At 52.9% G+C, this 20,729-nt stretch overlaps 1 protein-coding gene across 5 annotated transcripts in view; it reads left to right on the forward strand.

Moving 5' to 3' along the window:
* The first annotated feature begins 297 nt into the window (after positions 1-297).
* Positions 298-20,729, forward strand: part of AKNA (AT-hook transcription factor) — a 42,024-nt gene continuing 21,592 nt past the window's right edge. For 3 of the 5 annotated variants that reach the window (XM_044265059.1, XM_044265062.1, XM_044265061.1), the window contains exons 1-7: positions 298-390; positions 5,605-5,973; positions 8,620-9,680; positions 11,663-11,737; positions 16,739-16,895; positions 17,607-17,749; positions 20,564-20,623. In XM_044265059.1, the coding sequence (XP_044120994.1) occupies positions 5,718-5,973; positions 8,620-9,680; positions 11,663-11,737; positions 16,739-16,895; positions 17,607-17,749; positions 20,564-20,623 (1,752 nt within the window). In that variant the 5' untranslated portion in view covers positions 298-390; positions 5,605-5,717. Of the gene's footprint in view, positions 391-4,818; positions 4,879-5,604; positions 5,974-8,619; positions 9,681-11,662; positions 11,738-16,738; positions 16,896-17,606; positions 17,750-20,563; positions 20,624-20,729 lie in introns of those variants that run through there. The other 2 variants (XM_044265063.1, XM_044265060.1) reach the window with 2 other exon arrangements.

Raw genomic sequence — 20,729 nt, forward strand, 5'->3', positions numbered from 1 at the left:
GCCAAGATGGTCCCGATCCCTGACTTGGGGAGTCCCCAGGAGTCCTTTGCCAGGGCAGCCAGACCCGCAGAGGGCCTGCAAGGGGTTAAGCTCCTCCCGCTGACTCTCAGGCAGCACGCAGACAAACCCCCTCCTTCTGACAAACACTTGTAGGAAATCAGGCTGGGCGCTTCCTGCCCAGGCGAGGCGAGGCGGCCTCAGCCGCAGCAGGGGCGGGGAGAGGTGGGGAGCGATGCTTGTGTGTGAGCAGCAGCAGCCGGGCCTGGCAGAGTGGCCTGGAGGCGGGCCAGGGCGCCATGGAGGCAGGGGGCTCCCTAGGTTTGGAACAAAGACCTCACGGGCAGGTCCCCTGAGCCTGGGCCAGCAGGATGGTGGTGGAGCCCGAGAGAGGTAAGGGCGCCAGGCGGGCCGGGGAGGCCGCCTTCCCTCCGGACTGGCCAGTCACAGACTCTCTGGGACAGTCAGGGCAGCTGGACCAGCCCAGCCAGGAAGTTACAGCTGTGGCAGCTGTTACTACTTCTTTCGCAGTTTAGGGCATCTGGCGCCTGGGGCACGGGTGGATTTTGAGGGGATTTCATCAAGCTTCCGGGCGCTGGATCCCCATCCGAGCCCTGATTCTGACCTCTGGGGACCTGGATGGGCGCTGGTCCCCCGCTATGCCTGCGGCGTCCTAATCAGCACATGGAGAGTTGGTCCTCGGGCTGCTAAGGGGTCTGAGAGATGATGCTCGGATGAGGGGCTACGGGGGTGGGGGTCCTCACTAAAGAGAGGCCCCATCTGCCACACCCCGAGGGGAGTTCTTGAGGCCTGCGGGGCTAGAGTCCGCAGCGGCCAGGGCACCTTTCCTCTTTCTCCTCCGCCTCTGACGTGAGGAGACAGCTGGGGGCAGGAGGGGTACATCTGGAGGGGGGAGGGGCTGGAGCTTCCCCGAGGGACTAGTTTTTCACGGGAACCCCTTGAGAACAGTAGGTCTGTGCCCAACCAGCTGCTCAGGGAGGGCAGCTGAGTTTGGGGTTCTGAGCTCAGCCTTTTTGGAGGGGCCAGTCACTTGCTGTGGGGACTCTTCCTTCCCCTTCCTCTCATCCTCCCCACAAGTCTCATGGACTTGGTTTCAGAGTCATAGCCCCTGGATTTGAATCCCTGAGCTGCCCTTCGAGTCCCCGAGGTCTTGTGAGAGCCAGCCACCTCTCTACAATTCCGTTTTCTCATCCGGAAGACGTCAGGGTTGAGGTGGGAGCAGAAAGGGGGCCCCCTGCACAACCTTGGCTGGATTGGAAGGGGGTTCCAGAAGGCATGGGGAGGCAAAGCCAGGTTGCATGGCGGCAGTTGGCGTAGGACAACCTGAGAGATTGAGCCACAAAGACAGGGGTCCTCATTTTGGAGAGGCTGAGGGGGGCCAGAGAAGCCCTGAAGGGGGTGGGCGGTGCAGACCCACTCGGGAATGGGAGAAAGAGACCAGAAGGGGCGTGAAGTCCCTTGGGAGTGCTGGAGGCAGGGCCAATGGTGGGGAGAGAGAAGTCATACAAAAGGAGGAGGGAGTGGTCGGTGCTTCCCTGGGGGGCTAGATTCTTGAAGGCAAGTGGGGACCCTTATCCTAACAGCCCATTACCTGGGAGAATTTAGTGCTCACGGGGCTTTTTCAGGTTCAGGCCCCAGTTCATATGGCTAGGGCCTTCACCCAACCCCACTGCCTTCCAGAAGCAGCCGAGCCTTTGACTGCCATTCAAGAAGCCCAGGCCATAGCTGTCAAGTTCCCTTCATACGTTCAGGTTCAGACCTCAGTGCCTTTGTCTATGCTGTTCCGTCTGCCTGGAATGCCTTTCCCCATTCTTCTCCCCCCAGATCCTCTTTGCCCAGTTTCATGGTTCCTTCATATAACCCTCTGTATTGTTACCCAGCCCCCAAGTTGAAACTTTGGGACACTTTGGCCCATATCAGTATTTCTAACATCTTCAGAGGGCTTGGCACACAGTGGAAGGGCATAGGTTTTTTAAAATTAATTTGCACGCACTGGGTGTTCAGTATACATCTTGGTGACTCTGTAGTGGGTCCTCAGGATGGAGGAGGGAGTGAACAGCTCTGAAGCTGTTGCCCTTGGGGGTCACGGTCAACCAAGAACCTCAAAGTTCATTCAGCCACCACCCAGCCCATGCTCACGGGGCAGTAGCTCCTTGCAGAAGCCAGAGCTGGGGGGCGGTGCTCTCCCCATCTTCCAGTGAGGGGAGGTTCAGCACAGCAAGAGCACCAGACCTGGAACCTGGTCTCCACGTACTCCGCGACTTCTCCTTGGCCGCAAGCGTGAGGACGCAGCGAGGGCATGTCCTCATCCCAGCCTGAGGATGGGCTGTAATTGGCCCCCGAGTGTGTTTGTTGAGTGACCCACTGCCTGGGGGCTGGGCCCATGGCTTGCACAGAAGACAGAGAGGCCCTGCCCCCCTGGGGCGGGTGGGGGGTGGCTTACAGGTTTCAGGGCCTGGGGAGCATGCGCACAACTCCAGCTGGTGACCGCAGCTGCCTCTGCCTGCCTCGCACCAAGTTGCAGCGAGGACTGAGTCATCCCAGGAGACAGGATGTTCCTCTTTGTGCACCCAGAGGCGCCTGTGATTGGGCCGCCAGCTTTGCGGCATGGCTAGAAAAAAAGCCCTTTAAAAAGTCAAAAACCCACATGCCTCCCCAGCCCCTTCCTCTGTGGAGATTTCAGGAAGAGAAAAGCGGCTCTAGCACCTCCCACACCTCCCCAAGTAGCAGGGCCCGGGAGGCCTACCCCGCCCTAGAGTGTGGGCCTCACCTGCTGCGTTCACTTAAATGCCGATTCCTGGGCCCTATCCCAGGGCCACTGAGTCTGGCTCTCTGGGGGTCAACCTAGGAATCTGCTTTCTTAGGGACTTTTTTTATTTTAAGGAGTTTATTTCTTTGTCAGAGAGAAAAAGCACAAGCAGGGGGAGAGGCAGGCAGAGGGAGAAGCAGGCTCCCCACTGAGCAGGGAGCCCAATTCAGGACTTGATCCCAGGACCCTGAGATCATGAGCTGAGCTGAAGGGAGGTGCTTTACCAACCGAGTCACTCAGGCGCCCCTGTATTTTTTTTTTTTAAAGATTTTATTTATTTATTTGACAGAAATCACAAGTAGGCAGAGAGGCAGGCAGCGCCCCTGTATTTTTAGAGAATTCTTAAGAACACTCGAACTACAGGCCCACTGGCAGGGATTCCCGAGAAGGGTGCAGGCACCCCAGAGGGTATGGGAAGCAAGGATTAGAGCTTCTCCTTAAAAGATTCATTTATTATTCCATCTTTTTAAAAAAGTTATTTTGGATATATTTTTCCTAATACCTGTATTTTTTTCTCCTACACTAGCACGAGGATACATATATGTAAAGGTATCAAGATATCTGTAGGGAGAGGAGATGAGAGTAAATACAGGTTTCTGGTGAGTGTTGTGACAGAAAATTGGAGATGACTGGCCCAGATGAATAGTTTCCGATCTTGCTCTGTTGCTAACCAGCTGAGTGATCTTGGCCGAGTCACTGTTCCAAGGCCAAGCTTCAGTTTTCTCTTCTGAAAAATACTTTTCCTGAAACCTGCTTCCCCTTTTGGGTTGAGGGCAGGTGGAGAACTTGCAGGCTGGTCAGAGAGGGCACAGCATCTGTGGCAGGGGGCAATTCTGGGGGGTCGGGGAGGAAGACTGGGTGCCGGGGAGGGCATGAGCCACCCCTCCCTCCAGGCCTGCTGCAGGCACAGAAGTTGCTGCCAGAGGCCATGCAATGTGATTCCCTCCCTGTCCCCACCCCAGTCCTTGAGAAGGCTGCAGCCTTCCTAGTGATGCACTGTTCCCCTGGGAACTTGCGATCCAGAAATAGTTGCCTGCTGACTTTTCTCAACTGTGTAAATCAAGGCCCTCACCAAGGCCCTAAGTGTTCTCGAGGCTGCAGGGACACAGACCTATCTGTCCTCCAGGGAGGCTTAGGATTATAGACCACTGTCTCCACAGTATGGAGGGAAGAGCCCGGGCCTGACCCCAGCCTTATCTTGCCCAATGGGTGGCTTTGGGTTCAGGCCTGCTGCTATCTGGGCCTCAGTTTTCCCCCCTGCAGAGTCAAGCTTTTGTATGAGCTAACCTGGAGCTTCTGGGAGGGTCCATGCTGCTGCTCTGTTGGCTGGGGGCTTGAGAAGTGTTGGCCATAGCACGGGGCTGGGAAAGAAAGGTGATGGGAGATGAGAGAGAGTGAGGGAAAAGAGGAAAAGGAAGAGGGGATAGAAGGAAGAAGGTCCCTCTGCAGCCAGTCTCCCTCTTCTGGCTCCTTCTCCCCAAGCAGTCAGAAAGAAACTTCTCAGCAGCAGCTCTGGTGTGCTGTCCCAAGGGTGGGATGTGCTGAAGGGGACCCGAGAGGCCCTCCTGGCTCTGGCCACCATCTCTCCTTGCCCACGCTCCGCTGTCAGAGCGGAGGCCTTGTCCCACCCCCACAGCTATGGGGGACACCACTGCTGTGTCGCTCCCTCCTGCCTCCATGGTGCCTGGGATGCCCCTGCCTGGACATACTCTCTCTCTCTTTTAAATTTTTAAATTTAGGTGAAATTAACATGCCATGAAATTAACGATTTTTAAAGGAACAATTCATTTAGCATATGTATAGTGTTGTACAACCACAACCTGTATCCAGTTCCAAAACATTTGCAGCACCCCACAAGGAAACCTCATACCCATGAAACAGTCACTCCCCATCCCGCCTCCTCCAGCCCCTGGGAACTGCCAGCTGGCTCTCCATCTCGATTGATTTACCTGTTCTGGGTATTTCATAGAAACGGAATCCTACTACAAGTGACCTTCTGTGCCTGGCTTCTTTTCTCCTCTCCTAATGTTGTTGAGGTTCATCCCATGGTGGTGAGTCCCAGCCCTTCTTTCCTTTCTGTGGCTGAGCACTGTTAGGTCTCACGTGTACCCCACAGTGTTTATCCATGCATTTGCCCATCCACATTTGGACCATTTCCCGCCTTGGGCTGTTGCAAATTGTGCTGCTCTGAATGTGTGTGTGTGTGTGTGTGAGTGTGTGTTGGTTTGAGTACCTGTTTTCAATTATTTGGAGTGCTGGAATGTTTTCTTCACCCCCCTCTCAGTTTGCATTCTTACCCATTGGGGGTTAGGGAAGGCTCCCAGAGGAAGTGGCCCCTGGACTAAGCCTTGCCTGCTCCCTAAGCCTATTGTGCCCCCTCCCACAGTGTCTTCATGTGTCCCTGTCATGCTCACCTTAATTGGTAGTCGCTGCCTGTTTGTCTGCTCCCTCCTGGGCTCTCTGTCCCAGCACCCATGCATGGAGCCTGGGACACAGTGACAATCCCTAGCACACCCCCGGACCCAGAGCTCTCGCCAGGGCCGGCCTCTGGCTCCTTACCCTGTATCTCAAGTAATTGAGCTCCTGGTTTTGTTAAAGAGACGGAAGGTGGTGTGACTTGCCCAAGGTCACACTGCTTTCACGGGCTGGAGCCAGCAGGTGGCTGGTGACAGCAGGCTGACAGCAGGCTGTCGCATCCCAGCGTTCCTGTTACTAACCTGCTTGAAGCTGGGAGGGGACTGAAAGAATGATGCTGTCCCTTATTGTGTCTCCCACAGGCAGCAGGCAGGATGGCCGGTACTGAGAGAAGCTGGCGGTGACCGAGGCGCCCGCAGTGGCAGCTCTGTCTCCTGAAGATGAGGTGGCCCAGGTGAAGCCCAGGCTAGGTCCCATGGCCAGCTCCAGGACGGAGGTGCGCTGGCCCGAGCTGGGCCTGGGGAGGGGGCCCCAGCGGCGGCGCTGGGCCTGGGCTGAAGAGGAAAAGGATGCCAAGGGGAGCGGGGGAAAAGAGGGGGCCTTTCCCAATGCCACCAGCCCCGAGCTCCTGGAAGACTTCCGGCTGGCCCAGCAGTGCCTTCAGCCGCTGGAGTGGGACCCGCAGGCTGCTGACAGCCAGGATTCCGAATCGGGAGAGTCTGCGGGAGAGGGTGAGACTGATCTCCCCCTACCCCACCCCACAGGGAGCTGAATATCCCACCTTCTGGCGGGAGATGGGGAGTGGAGGGTGTTTTTTTTAAGATTAAAATCCATAAAGCCTATAATTTAAAATTTTAAATGATTTGAATTATAGAAGTTGTAATGTTTAATGCAGAAAAATCAGCAAATATGAAAGTGAAAACAGAAAAATTTACTTATCCAGATAACTGCACTTTTCTATATGCATGTATGCAAATGTAATATGCAAATGGAATGGAATAGTACTCTACAAACACTAGGGTAACCTGCTTTTTTTTTTGCAACTTAATAGACATGAACATCTTCCCAGCTCCTCATCTCTCCCTCCACAAGTCATTCCTAATGCATGCAAGCAATTCCATGGGGTGGATAATCTGTACTTTGAGGGCCAAACTCTTGCTGTCATAAAAAATGCAGAGATGAATATAGTTAGTACATCTTTGCCCATGTGATGTGCTAATAGCCTTGGTCATTTAAACTGCTTGGTCCCAGGGTTATTTTGAAGATCTTCTAAAAATCCCAATTAACAAATGACAATGGAGCTATGCCGTGTGTTCTAGAATGAGTGTTTCCCTTGCGTGGAGACCAGTTTAGACTAAATTCCTAATTTTGCCGAGCAGTCCCTTGTCTCTGAATCTCGGTTTGCCCATCTGTGAAACAGGAGCAGCAGTACCACTGAGAACAGTTCGAGCTTGATCATATGGTTCCAGTCGCACTTAAAACACAGATGTGAAATCCTCCAACTTTGGGTGCTGTGAATGGTGCAGGCCCCGGTGCACGGTGGAGAAGGCATTAGGCTGGTAGCAGATTGTGACATGACCCAGAGTTCTTTCTGTCAGATCGGCTTAAAGCAGGACTTGCCTACCACTACCTGCTCAGGAGCCATTTCCAACCTATCAGGGCGAGGTGACTGGCACATGCTAGGAGGAAAGGGCAGAGGCATCTCTTCCTTAGGTCACATGGTAACCCCTTGCTATGACATAATAGCCACTGCCAGCGTCCTTACTGTGTGCCAGGCACAGGGCTGAGCAGGGTGCAAGCCGTGTTTCCTTCCCTGCTCACCATCTTCTGCCAGGTAGGAGGGACTAGCCTCAGGTCCAAGTTAAGGGTTGTCAGAGAGGTCAGCGACCTGCCCCTCATCGCCAGAAAGGGATCAGAGGGCCCAAGACTGAATCCAGGGCTCCCTGGCTCCAAAGCCTCTTTTCCCCATCATGGCTGCATGACCCCCGCTGCAGAGACTAACTCGCCAGCATGGCTGGGACCTTGGTCCTAAGTCCAGGGTTGCTGTGAGCCACTGCATGTTCCTTGGCTAGTTACCAACCTCTCTGCAGTGTAAACAAGAGAGACTTGGCTGCAGGAGATTTTAAGGATCTATCCTAGAGGTTGACATAGCTTCTAGGACAAAATAGGTGCTCAGTAAACATTGCCTGCATCAATGATGCTTAGAAGCCTGCATGAATGGGTAGGTGGGTAATGGAGGGGTGAGTGGGTAGGTGGATGGATGGTTGGATCAGTGGGTGAATGGGTGATGGGTGGGTACATGGTTGGAAGCATAGGTGAACAGATGGGTGGACGGATATTTTTTTATCATATTGTTCTCCCAGCCTCGCTCTTTTCCTTCTTTCCATTCAGTCAACAAATACTGAGCACCAGCTCTGCAAATACACTAGTAAACAAAAACGGAGGGTATCCTTGCCACCATGGAGATTATAGTGTATTGGGGGAGACGGATATTAATGAAACAATCATGAAAACAAATGAAGAACTGGAGTTAGGCTAAGTGTTTCAAAGTAAAGGTGTTCAGTCCTGTGAAAACCTATTATACAAGGGAGAATCTGACCTCGTTAGGAGATCTGAGATTTCCCTGATGAGGTCAAGGTTGAGCTAATGCCTGAAGGACAGTTAGGAGTTAACTAGGTAAAGGGAAGGAAAGAGGACCCTGGCAGAGAGATGAGTATAACACAGCCCTGTGGTTGGAGCAATGTGGAATGGCTAGAGCAGGGAGAGACTGAGGGGGACCGGAGAAAAGAGATGGATTAGGAGAGCTAGTGGGGTATGGAGACAGGGGTCTTAGGACCATACTCTGTCCTGGGAACAGGACAATATTGCTGAGTCTTCAGATGGAGGATGAGGATGAGGATTAAGGAGATCATTAGGTGGCTACTGCAATGGTCCAGGCAAGAGAGGATGCTGGCTAGAGCAAAGGTTAGCGCAGGATTAAGAGCGCTAGGTGAGTCTGAGAGCTCTGTAGGGGGTGATCTTGACAGGATCAGGGGACAGAATGGATTATAGGGATTGGGTGGGGGTGGGGGGAGTGATGGCCAAGGTGCTGCCCAAGCTTCTGGCTTGTGTAACTGGGTGGGATGGTGTTTCCATTTGCTGAGATGGGAAATAGTGAGGGAGAGCCAGGTTTGAGGATCAGATTTGGAGGACTGGAGACAACTAGAGGAGGTGCTAGGTAAGTACTTGGCCATATGGAGGGGGGAGGGGGAGTGGGAATCACTGGGATTCTTGCCATCACTGTAGGATGAGGAAATGAAGACCCAGAGGGGCGAAGTAACTTACTTACACAGTAAGTCCAGACCTGGTGTATCCTGAGCAGTGACCTGTCTTTCCAGAGTTTGAAGCAGAGAATGTGGACAGCCCAGAAAGTTCCAACTTGCCTCTCAACTGGCTCCCTGAGCAGGATCCTCACCTGGCCATGACTGAAGAGGAGCTGGATGAAACCCTTGGAGGTCCTGAGGTGGAGGAAGCTGGAGACAGTTCCCCAAGATTGGAGTATGAGACTGGTCTCAGTTCAGGGGGCGATGGAAACACCAGCCCCAGGGCTCTGGGATGGGGTCAGGACACGGACTGGGTGGCCTCTGGCAAACAAGCCAGTGGAGACAAACTTCCAGAACATTCTGAGGACAACCCAACTGTTGACCTCAGCTCTGCAAGGTCCTGGAGCAGTGGGACCGTGAGCCTCGACCACCCCAATGACAGCCTTGATTCTCCCTGGGAAGGAGAAACTGATGTCCCCCAGACCGCTGGCCTGGCAGAAACCTTACCGCAAAACTCCAGCCACCACCTCCTAAGCCCAAACACCACCACTGGAGGAAGTGTTGCTCTGGCAACCCCCACGGAATTCCAAGACTCCTCCGTACCCCAGACCCAGAGCCTCCAGGGTCCAGCAGTTAAGTGGAAAGAAAGTACCAGCCTCTCCTACCCTCAATTCGGGGACGAAGCCTGGAAACGGACACGGACATCCCCTAAGACACTCCCTTCTCGATTCACTGGCTCTGTCAGCCTCCTGAATCCGCCTAGGTCAGGCCGGCAAGACAGGCTGCCGCCCAGGCAGCAAGCCACTCTGGCTGGCCCTTCATCATCTGATGCCTCCAAGTATGGGCGGGGGCAGCTGAACTACCCACTCCCTGATTTCTCCAAGGTTGGACCCCGAGTAAGGTTCCCCAAAGATGAGAGCTACCACCCCCCCAAGGCCAGGAACCACAGCAGGCAGCCCCAGGGCCCTGCCAGGCCGCTGATATTCAAGTCTCCTGCTGAGATCGTGCAGGAGGTTCTGCTGAGCAGTGGAGAAACTGGCCCAGCCAAGGACCCACCTGCTACACACCCCATCACCAGGGTACCCCAAGAATTTCAGACACCTGAGCAAGCCACCAAGCTGGTCCATCAGCTCCAGGTAAGCTGGTCTCATGTCTATAGGCATGTCACCAAGGTTCTTGGCCCAGGATTCAAGGCCGTTCTGGTAGGAAGTCTTAGGACTAGGCCAGGAATCCCCTGCTGGTAGAGCAAAGATTGTACCTGAGCTGGTTCCTAAGCAATTTGCTCAAAAAAAGAGCAGTGCTTACACTCATGCCACAAGGATAATCCGGTGCTTGTTTTTAACTTCTGCCGTGAGAAACTCAAAACATATACATGACAGGAAAATGGTCTAATGAACCCCCGTGTGCCTGCCACCCAGCCCCCACCAACCTTTTTTACCTGTAGCCTCCTCTCTTCCCCCTCTCACCATACTGGAATATTTTGAAGCAAATTTCAGGCCTCAGATCATCTTACCTAGAAATATTTTAGTGTGTATGTCTGAAGACTGGCACGTTCTCTGGAACGTGGCGATCCCATCAGCTTATCTAGAAGCCGATACCAGTCCTACTATTACTCAGTTTCCAGTCTGTGTTCGGATTGTGTCTCATAAATGGCTTGTTCATTTCAGTCGGTTCGAATCACGGTCAAACACAGCTCATCTGTTGCTTGTGATCGATGTGCCTTTCTTTCTTTCTTTTTTTCTTTTTTTTTTTAAAGATTTTTAATTTGTTTACTTGACAGAGATCACAAGTAGGCAGAGAGAGGTGGAAGCAGGTTCCCTGCTGAGCAGAGAGCCCCATGCGGGGCTCGATCCCAGGACCCCGAGATCATGACCCAAGCCAAAGGCAGAGGCTTTAACCCACTGAGCCACCCAGGTGCCCCTTGATGTGCCTTTCAAGTCTCCCCAATCCCCGCCCCCTGTTGTTTTTTTTTTTTTTCAAATCTCCTTCTTCCTTTTGGTGTATTTGTTGAGGAAACCAGTTCTGTCCTGCAGAGTCCCCCATGTTCTGGAGTTTGCTGACACACTGTCTCATCTCTCCTACATTCCACTGTCTTCTCCTTGTCCTGCATGTTGTCCTTCTAGAGCTCGAAGCTTTTTGGGCTTGCAGCCCTCTGTCTATTTTCCCTCCAGACCACCAGCTCCATGTGGCTAGGGCCTTTTTTTGTTTCGGGGTTTTTTTGTTGTTGGTTTTTTGTTTTTTGTTTTTTTTTTTTGGTAAGAGCATGTCACAGGTGTTTCATTCAGGAGGCAGGCACAGGATTCTTGGGATTCTTGCTCGTCTCTCATTTGTGATTTCTGCAGCCACCGATGGCCATGGCCTTGAATCCAGTCCTCCCTTTGGCAGTGACAAAAGTGATAGGCATGCTGTCATTCCTCCTGCATTTGCTTGCTGGAGATCTTCTCTAAAGTAAAATTTTCTCTCATTGACTATTTGGTTATCAAGGTCTTGTTCCTATGGGAAACACGGGAGAAACGCTTGAGTCTGTTCTTCTAATTAAGGGTTTTCAGACCCATGCCTCTGTTCTCCGTCGTCCTTTAGAAGCGGGGGTGCCATTTGTTTTTGCCTTTTCCCTGCCGTGACTTGTGTGACGAAGCTGCTTAGTTTAGTTGAGGACAAGTAGTGACTGAGTAGATATGATTATGATTCCCAAGTCTTCTACGGGACCCTTGGATGATTCATTCCATCCGCCATTAAAAAGCCACTTAGGAAGCACAGGCTCCGGTCGTGCGGGGACCAGAGCCGTGGGGAAGACGGATGTGGGCCTCAGCCCGCAGAGGTGACAGACAGCAGGGAATTAGGACAGATGAGCAGGGAGTTGTAGTCCCTGGGATGGGTGATGCATCAAGGTAAACCAGCCCAAAGGCCCTTACCCCTGATGGACTGTCCGGGAGATTAGCAGGCTGTCCTACCTCCTCTCCCACTCAGAATTTGGCCATGGGGGTGTGTGTGGCACGTGAGCCTGAGGGGTTCTGCTCAGCTCCCACCTTTGAGGAACCCTTGGGGGGCTGGGCTCCCGGGAGGGGTCTCATGGTGAGGGACATGGGCACATGACCCTGTCGCTCTTCCTTTCCTGCAGGAGGACTACCACAAGCTCCTCACCAAGTACGCCGAGGCTGAGAACACCATTGACCAGCTGCGCCTTGGGGCCAAGGTACTGGTTAGGGTGGGGTGGAGGTGGGGGGCCTGGCCCCCGAGAGATGACACTCCCCCACAGTCTTTGCTCCTGCCTCCTAAGGCCCTGGAGATACAAGAACCCAATCCTTAGTCTACCACAGGGTCCCTCTGTGATCTTGGGCATTGACCTTGCCCTCTCTGGGCTCCTTCTCCTTCATCATTGATGAACTTTGATGTCCTTGAATCCTAGAATCCGGGTTTCCAGGATTCTCACCAGGTCTGGGGTCAGACCACTTGGGCTCTGCTCCTGGCTCCATTACTGACCAGCTCTGTGACCCCACACAAGTTTCTTGGGCTCTCTGAACCTCAAGGGAGTAGCACAGAGTTTCTGCTCAGCTCCTGAAGCTTATTTCTTAGGCCCGATCCTTACAGAATGGCTCACGCTCAGCCTCCCTTCTCCCCCACTGATTGAATGTCCAGTGTGTAGCAGAGCAAGTGAGGAGGGGGAAATCCATCCACACCCATCCTGCTTAGCCCGCACCCTGCCTGGGGAGGAGGCTATGAACTCTCACTTGGGACCTTCCCCTTTCTGGGGCTGAGGCAGGAAGTGGGGCCTGTCACTGCCCCTGGTGGCTTCCTGCCTTCCCTGCCCCCTTCTTGCGCCATCAGGCCACAGTGGAGGAGGGGCTGGGAGCTGAGGGGTGGAGAGGCAGACCTTCCCTCACCCTTGCCTGCTGTCTCAGGGCTCCCATCTGGCCTGTCCCTGTCACACTCCAGGACCCCTCCCCTGCCACAGGTTAGTCTCAAGCCTCCAGAGGCACTTCTGTGATGTGTGTCCGAAGCAGCCCTGATAAGAAAATGGAGGTCCTGTTCTGGGAGCAGTTCTCCTGTGTCCCCACACCTGTCTGGACACAGGTAGATCCCTTCCATCCTGGCTGCCTTCGGACAAAAGGGGTTAATCAGACCTTCCTCCTGGGAGCTGGTGGGTCCCACTTGATGTCTTAAGGCTCCTTCTAGCTCTATGAACCAGAGAGCCAGAGGCGGGGTGGAAGGGCAGGGGAGTTGGGGAGACCTACGTGGGGCATGGTGAGGCATCTTCCCTGGGGGAACCATGGGCACATGGCTGCAGACTCCTAGAGGCTCCACGGAGAGAGGAACCGGCCATTAAATCTGAACTCGCAGCTCCCCCATCTAACAAATTGGGACTTGGGTCCCCAGCAGCAGCAGAGGCTGGCAGAGTTCAAGGTCAGGGGCAGGACCTTGGAGTACCTCCTCCATCCCTCTTCTCCTTGCTCCCTCCTTTACTCAGTTTAGAGAGTGAGTCAGTGTATGGAATTCGAGTACCAGGCCCTGGCAAATACTTCCAAAGACATGGGGACGATTCTTCTTTTGAATATTATTAATATGAAGGTGTTTATTGGGCGCCCATGTGCGCCAAGCACCGTGCAGGCGTGGGCAGGTGTGGACACCATGGGAGCACAAGCCGGTGGGGACCCGAAGTCTCCCCATGGACGGTCACCTTGTCCCGGCTGATGACCCAGACCCATCTCTTACTTGTGAGAGGAGCTTAGGAGGGAAGGTGGGAGAGGCTGGGAATGGTTCAGTACCAGCTCACACACTCTGACTTTCTGGAAGAATGACTCCTTAGTTTGGGGGTGCTCCTCAAGAGAATGGTGAGCATGGGTCAGCTAGACTCTTCCAGAAGCAGGATGATTCTCTCCCGGTCCCCTAGTCTGACAGCTGCCCTGGTGCGGCCATACAGGCAGAGCTTACTGTCCCGGTGGGGCTCAAGAGGACATGGAGCCCAGCTGGGGAGGGACTGGCACAGTCCCACGGGGCCTGGGGGGAGGGGTCCTGGCTTCCCAGCTGGGCTTTTCACCCTGACCCCAGCTCTGTAGACTCTACCCTGAAGACATAGGGAGACCCCGGTGTGGCTTCCTGCTCAGAGCTCTTGCCAGGGAGGCTGGTTCGTGGAGACAGAAGTCTTACTGCTCCTTCAGACTAAGCTGGTGGGAGTGGACCCTACAGGGACCTGCTGAGTGCCACCCCCTATCTGCTCAGAGCCCAAGGGGAAGGGGTGGACCCACGTGGGAGGGAACCAGGCAGCCTGGCAGTGGGTGGGCAGCGATGGGTGGGGACTTGGGGGAAAGGGACTGGCAGGTACTAAGTGGTAAAAAGACACCAGGCCCCAGGCTGAGTATTACGAGGGTCATCTCGTTTGATCAGCACAAGAGAAAACTGAGGCACAGCCAGGCCGTGGTTTGTTCAACCCCTCAGCTGGGAAGGGATTTAAAGCTGGGGATTAAACCTATGTCTGCCTGATTCCAGAGTGGGCGCTCTTCTCCCCATGCCTGGGGTGGGCAGGATTTGGGATCCTGAGCTGGGCATGTGGCAGAGGCACAGGGACAAGTCAGAATGACGATGTTAATAGTGATAACAGCAGTGATACAGAGATGTTTACGGAACGCTGTCCTGAGTTATTTACCACTGGGAAAACTGAGGCACAGGGCAGATAAGAATATTTGCCCATTGCCCAACCACCACGTGCCGGAGCTGGGGCTGGAGCCCAGCAGTATGGCTCGTGAGCCCACTATTAACCCCACCTTCCCCAGCAGAACCAGACTAGGCAATGGTCCCTGCAGCTGGGGAGGCTGGCAGGGAGTCCCAGGGCCTGGCCTGGGGACGCCCCTGAAACTGGACTGGGGGTAGGGCAGGGAGGCAGGGCTGCTCCTGAGTCCCTGCCAGACTCTCTTCTCTCCCACAGCTCAGGGCCAGAATTGATGGTGATCTCACTGATTTGCTGCCACACTGTCACCTCCCCCCAGCTGCTGTCCCTGCAGTCAGCTGCAGGGTCATCTGGAGGGGCTGAGGAGACCAGACATTATCCCAGAAAGAGTGTGTCGGGGGGGGGGGGGGGGGTTTGACATAAAACTGCCCTTACTAAAATGTGTGTTCTGCTGACCTGGCTGGTCTAGGAGCCCCTGATGGAGGTGGGGGGGGCGGGTGGCGGGAGCACGGAGGTTAGTCTTCAGAGGACTTAGGGGAAACATCTCCCATTCTCTCTTATCCCCCCTCCCCTCCTTGCCCCATTCATAAAGCACATTAGCATTTTAAAGGCTGTGAGAAACCCATCTGTGCAAAGACTAGTCCATTATTTAACCCCGTGTTTCCCACAGTTGCTGGTCTACTGTTCACCGATTAACCCCCCTGAAAGAGCTAATTCGGCCTCAGGGAGCTCCACTGGACACCCAGGCTTAAAAGGGGTGCCCTGGGGCACTGGGGTGGGTGGTGGCTGTCTCCAGAGACAGATCCAGAGAGGGCGGGCACCCGAGCAACTTCAAATTACCCACACTCACCCCCAGCTCCACCTTCCCAGGCCTCTGCAAGGGCTTTTGGCCGCTCTGCCGAAATGGTTCCCCTCTCTGTTTCTCCCCAGGTTGGGCCTGGGTAGGCTGGGCCCGAAGCTGGGGGAGGGGCAGGGTGGGGTCCTGGGCCTTCCCCAGATTCGGGTCACCCTGGGAGGAAAGGGGTGCTATGGGAAAGCCCCCACAGGCGGGTCTGAGCAGATGGCAGAGAGGATTATTAAAATCCAGCTTTGTTCTCATCAGATGCTGGGTCCGAAGGAGGGGGAGGCAATGGGGGCCAGGCCGCGCTGGGCTATTGTCCCTCACTTTGGAGTAGGTTTTTGTGCCACAGCCAGGACGTGAAGAGCAGCTTAAGCAGGGAGAGGCTGCCTGCCTGGGGGCTAGGGAGCTCCGTGTATCAGGCGTGTACCCTACACTGCCCACGTCTGACCCTGGGGCGGCGGGGAGCAGTAAGATAAGCCGCCTGACCAGCGGGGAGGCACTGAGGCACCCCAGGGGAAGAGCGTTTCCAGGGACCTGCCTCCATGATGGCCCCATAAATGACAATCGTGATGATAATGGAGAGAATGATGGTGCTGGTGCTGGTGATGGAGATCGTGGTGAAGGCGATGATGATGATGATGATGGTGATGATGGTGTTGGTGACGGTGGTCATGATGGTGGTGATGGTGATGTGTAATGATGGGAACGGCAGTCATAATGGTGATGACAAATAGGAGGGTAGTGGCTTCTGGTTATTGAGCAGTCACTTTGCGCAAAGACAAGTTAGTTAAATCACCTGTTGTAGGACTCAGAGTGGCCAGTGGCAAAGCCCACGGGTGAATATTTTCAGCTCTGTGGGCCATGCAGTCTCTGGTAGTGACTCACGGCCACTGTGGTAGCATGAAAGACCCTAGATGACACCTAAGCAAGCACAGCTGTGTCTGCTAGAATGTAATTCACCAGAACAGACCGTAGCTGCCCAGCCCTGCACTGGCCCGCCATCCGTTCCTGGGTCTCCTCTGATCTTGTGCTTCACACGGACCTGCTTGGCCGTTGGCCCGATTCCAGACTTCTCCCTCACCCACTGGGCTGTTGACCACGTGAAATCCACCCTCAGATGACGGAGGCTTGCTACGGCTGAGAGAGGAGCTCGTGCATGTGATGGATTACTCACTCATTCAGACACTCATCAATTGTCATTATTATCAACGGGATACTTGTGATTAAAACGTTTTTATTAATAATATATAATTATACTTGCTAAATGTGAAATACCATATTAATTATAATTGCAGTTACATCATAAATTATGGTAACAAATATTAGTAAAAATGATTAATCTGGGAAACCAGAGTCTTTAGGGTCATGGCAGGGTTGTAGTCTCAGCCCAAGGATTTCCAGCTGGAGATTTTGAGTGAGTTAACCAGAGTCTCAGTTTCCTCTTCTGTAAAATGGAGATGATGGTCCCTGCCCGGCCTCCCCTTCAGGACTGCCGTGAACAGAGGATGGAAGGGCCTGTAAGTCCTTGGCCCCGTGTTTGGCCCCCGCCCAAGGGCTCCACTAAAGGTAGCAGTAGTTATTACAAGGCACGTTTGTTGAGTGCCTAAGTGATGGTATGAGTGAAGGGAGGCCTGTTGAGGAGTTTGCCCCAACCCTGATGTGGCTCTGCTCATGTCTCCCCTCCTGGACAGGTGAACCTGTACTCGGACCCGCCCCAGCCCAGCCACAGCATCCACACAGGGACGGTGCCCCAGGGGACCAAGGTCTTGTCCTTCACCATCCCACAACCCCACTCTGTGCTGCAGTGGTCGGGCCCTGCCGAAGCCCCACAGACCCCTGGGGCCTCAGGTGAGCATGGGAGATGCAGTAGGGCTGGAGGGCCTTCTGCCTGTGATTCTGCTCTGGGGGCACTTGGTTCCCCTTGGGGTGACACTGGCTTCAGGCCAGGCCAGGGAGGGAGGCAAGACCCTTCTCTGGGACCTTTGACTTGAAGAGGTCAGATGCAGATGTGGAAAGTGTCTTTCCTAGAGCCAGAGCAGCCTGGGGAAAGCTCTGTTCTGCACTTGGCATTGGGTGATCTTGAATCCACTGCTGTACAGAGAGCCCTGTCACTCTGGAGCCCATGTTGGGGCTGGGCTCTGTGCCAAGGATTGCCACGTGTGATCCCAGTTAATCTTCACATCGGCCCAACTGAGAGTCAAGGAGACCAAGGCTCAGAGAGGCGAGGTCATGCTGAAGGTCACACTGCCACAGCAGGAAGGGGAGGGTGGGGATGTGAACCGGCGTCTTTCTGAGTTAGAGCCTGAACCACTGACAGGGAAACCAGAGGCCTGTCTGGGCCCCAGCTGTGAGATCTAGGGCAGATCCAGACCTCGTTCTTCCCCCGCACCCCATACTAATACACTGCCCGCCCGCATCCTGGAGCCCCTGTGAGGACAGTGTGATCACGAGATGGTGGTTGGAGCTTGATGATGGTGGGTGTGGTTCTGAGGTTGGCTGTGAGTCCTTCTGGCCCAGGAACTGTTCTGGGCCCCAGCATTGAGTGGTTGTGCATTCCAGGGTGGCCGTCTGCTCAAGGAGACCTGAGTCCGTCCTCGTCTGCCCCATCGAGGCTTCTGGAGAACCCAGGCATCACCCAGGACCAGCCCTCAGCAGAGCAGGCCCAGGGGTTGGCCTCTCAGGCCCGCCGGTTCATGTCCAAGGTGAGGGGGATCTCCAGCTTTGCCCATGAGAAACACAACTCACCTGGAGAAAGCAGGGTGTCTGCCTGCTTGAGTGAGAAGCTCTCCACTGGGCTCCCTTGTTCCTCCCCTGGGGGCGGTAAATGGGCCATCCCCAAAACGTGAGCCTCTCCCCGCACTTGGAGACCACTTGGGCTAGAGCCCCGTCCTTGTCATTCAGCACTGGGTTCCCTCCCATTTTTGTTGTCAGGTCTCATCACACTCCCTCCAGTTGTGCTTGAAAGTATCTCTTGGGTCCCCCTCTCAGGGAAGACTTTGAACCCTTCCAGGATTCTGGAAGGAGAGCAGAACACTCCACCTGTTCCTCTTCAGGATAAATGTTCCTGCTTTCTTAGTTCATTCATTACAGACATCCATTCTCAGTCTCTTCTCAAAGGGCCTTTATATTTTCACCAAAGAGTCAAGTAACTGAGTTGTTTGTAGCACTATTTATAACCATATACTTGGCCTTCTGCCCAAAGGGCTTTAAAGTGGCTGAGAAAATACTTGTATTATAACCAACTTCTGAAGATGAAAGTAAGGAAACTGGGGGCAAAGGGGAAGAAGGGTAGAAAGAACTAGAGGGAACTTAGTATAAAATTAATAAACAAAATGTCCATTTGTACCCTGACTGCTTTAACAGGTCTGTGTTTGGCTTTGAGGTTCCTGGCTGTCAATGCAAAAAGGGAAATGCAACAGTTACATATGTTGCCATGTCCATAAAATAATTCCTTCAGAGTAATACTACCATGCTTTTATTTATTTATCTGTTTAGTTAGTTAGTTAGTTTTATAAGTGCTTTACTGGGAAGATAAAATTCACATGTCACACAAGTTACACCTTTAAATGTAATGCTTCGGTGGGTTTTATTATATTCACAGTCATACAGCCGTCCCCATGGTCGGCTTCAGAACATTTTCAGCACCTAGTAAGAGCCCGCAGGTCCATGAAGGGGTCGCTCCCCATTCCCCTGGCCCCTGCCCCTGGGAGCTGCTCACCTACTTTCTGTCTCCATGGGTTTGCCTCTTCTGGACATGTCATATAAATAGAGTCCTATAATAATCATCCTTTTGTGTCCAGCTTCTTTCCCTGAACAGAATGTCTTCATACATGTAGGGTAGTGACATGAGAAAGTACTTTATCCTATGTAATCACCATCATTCTGAGTCCCATACCTAGAGGGATGTGGCTTCTTGTCCTGTATGTGATAAAGCAAAGCCAAGGTCATCACACTGAGCAGGAGCTGGGGCACCAGCATTGTTTGAATGAGAGCCACAGATCAGGTGGCTCCTGCGTACTTGACCTCTGGCCAGTCCAAACTGAGATGTTCTATTGGTGGAAAGCGATGGATCTCAAAGACTAAATGCAACAAGAGAATATAAAATACCTCATTAGTAATTTTTTGCATTGATTACATGTCACAATAATGGTTTAGGGTCATAAAATATATTATTTTATTAATTTACCTGTTCCTTTTTTTACATTTTAAATATGGCTACTAGAAAATTTTATTTTATTGAAAATTTTAAATTACATACGTACCTTGCATTACATTTCTATTTTATATAGAGAAGTTATGTAACATCATTGTATTATATAGATTTCTAAATTGGGGCTCCTGAGTGACTCAGTCATTAAGCCTCTTCCTTCGGCTCAGGTCATGATCCCAGGTCCTGGGATCAAGCTCCGAATCAGGCTCCCTGTTTATTGGGAAGCCTGCTTCATCCTCTCGCACTCCCCCTGCTTGTGTTCCCTCTTTCACTGCATGTGTGTGTGTATGTCTGTCAAATAAGTAAATAAAATCTTAAAAAAATAAATTTCTATATTACAATTTTGCACTAACCTAAAGCTTTCCTAGAAATCCCAGAAAGCCCCAAATCACCTTTGCCCTTTCTTTCCTAGTGAAAAATTTTTTGGTAATGATAATAGATGCACAAGGTAAAGTCCCTCACATGGTACAGAGGACATATGCAGTGAAAAGTCTGTTTTCCTGTACTTGCCCTTGTGTTTTGTGCAAAAATGTTCAACACACACACGCGTGTGTTTATAGAAATGGTCACTTAAATATGTATGCTATGCTATACCCTGACTTTTTAAATATCCCGAAGTTGACTCTTTCTGGGTAGGCAATGAATGCACTTTGTTCAAAGTTCAAAAGATGCATATAGGAAAAATGCTTCCTGCCATCCCTGTCCCCCACCCCGTCCCCGCCACCCAGTTCTCTGCCCCAGAAGCAATGAATGGTTTCAGTTTCTTGCATCCTTCTAGAGGTCGTCTAGAATATACAGGCAAATGTATTTATATTTTTCCTTTTATATTCTCTCGATAATTTATACAAATGGTAGTATATTAAAAAGACTGGCCTGTCTCTTGATTTGACACTGAAAAATAGCTCTTTCCTTACAGAGGAGCAGGTGCACATACGCTTCCTCCTCTTGAGGACTGCATACTATTCCGCGCATGGGCTTTCAGATGGTTTCCCATTGTCCCCCAGTTATGCTGTAGTGAACACTCCTGTCTCATAGGCCTTCATGCACATGAGTGAGTGTGCTTTGCTCTGGATAAATTCTGGGAGGCTCCACTTTGATATTTTCAAAGGCTGCCAGGGCCGAGGCCCATGGTGGAGTCAGTGACTGGCATCCGCCTTTCCGTGCTTGGCAGAAGACCCACATTCTGAGGCGGGACCCAGTTCCTGGTACCAGTGTATAAATGTGACTAAGTGTTGGGGGGGCCTGTGGGACCCATCTTCCAGGGTCTGGACTAACGGAGCGTGTTTCCTGTCCTCCCAACGTCCAGGTGGAGTCCTTTGCAGGACTGATACAGGCAGGACGGCTGACGGCCCAGGACCAACTCAAGGTACCACCCACTGCAGGAGACTTCGTCTCCCACGGCCGAGTCTCTGAAGCCTCGTCTGTTACAGGACAGGCCAGAGAATCCCAGACTCACTGTCTCCTTTGAGAGC

This window comes from Neovison vison, chromosome 9 (genome assembly GCF_020171115.1).
Source record: "Neovison vison isolate M4711 chromosome 9, ASM_NN_V1, whole genome shotgun sequence".
Classification (NCBI taxonomy): Eukaryota; Metazoa; Chordata; class Mammalia; order Carnivora; family Mustelidae; genus Neogale; species Neogale vison.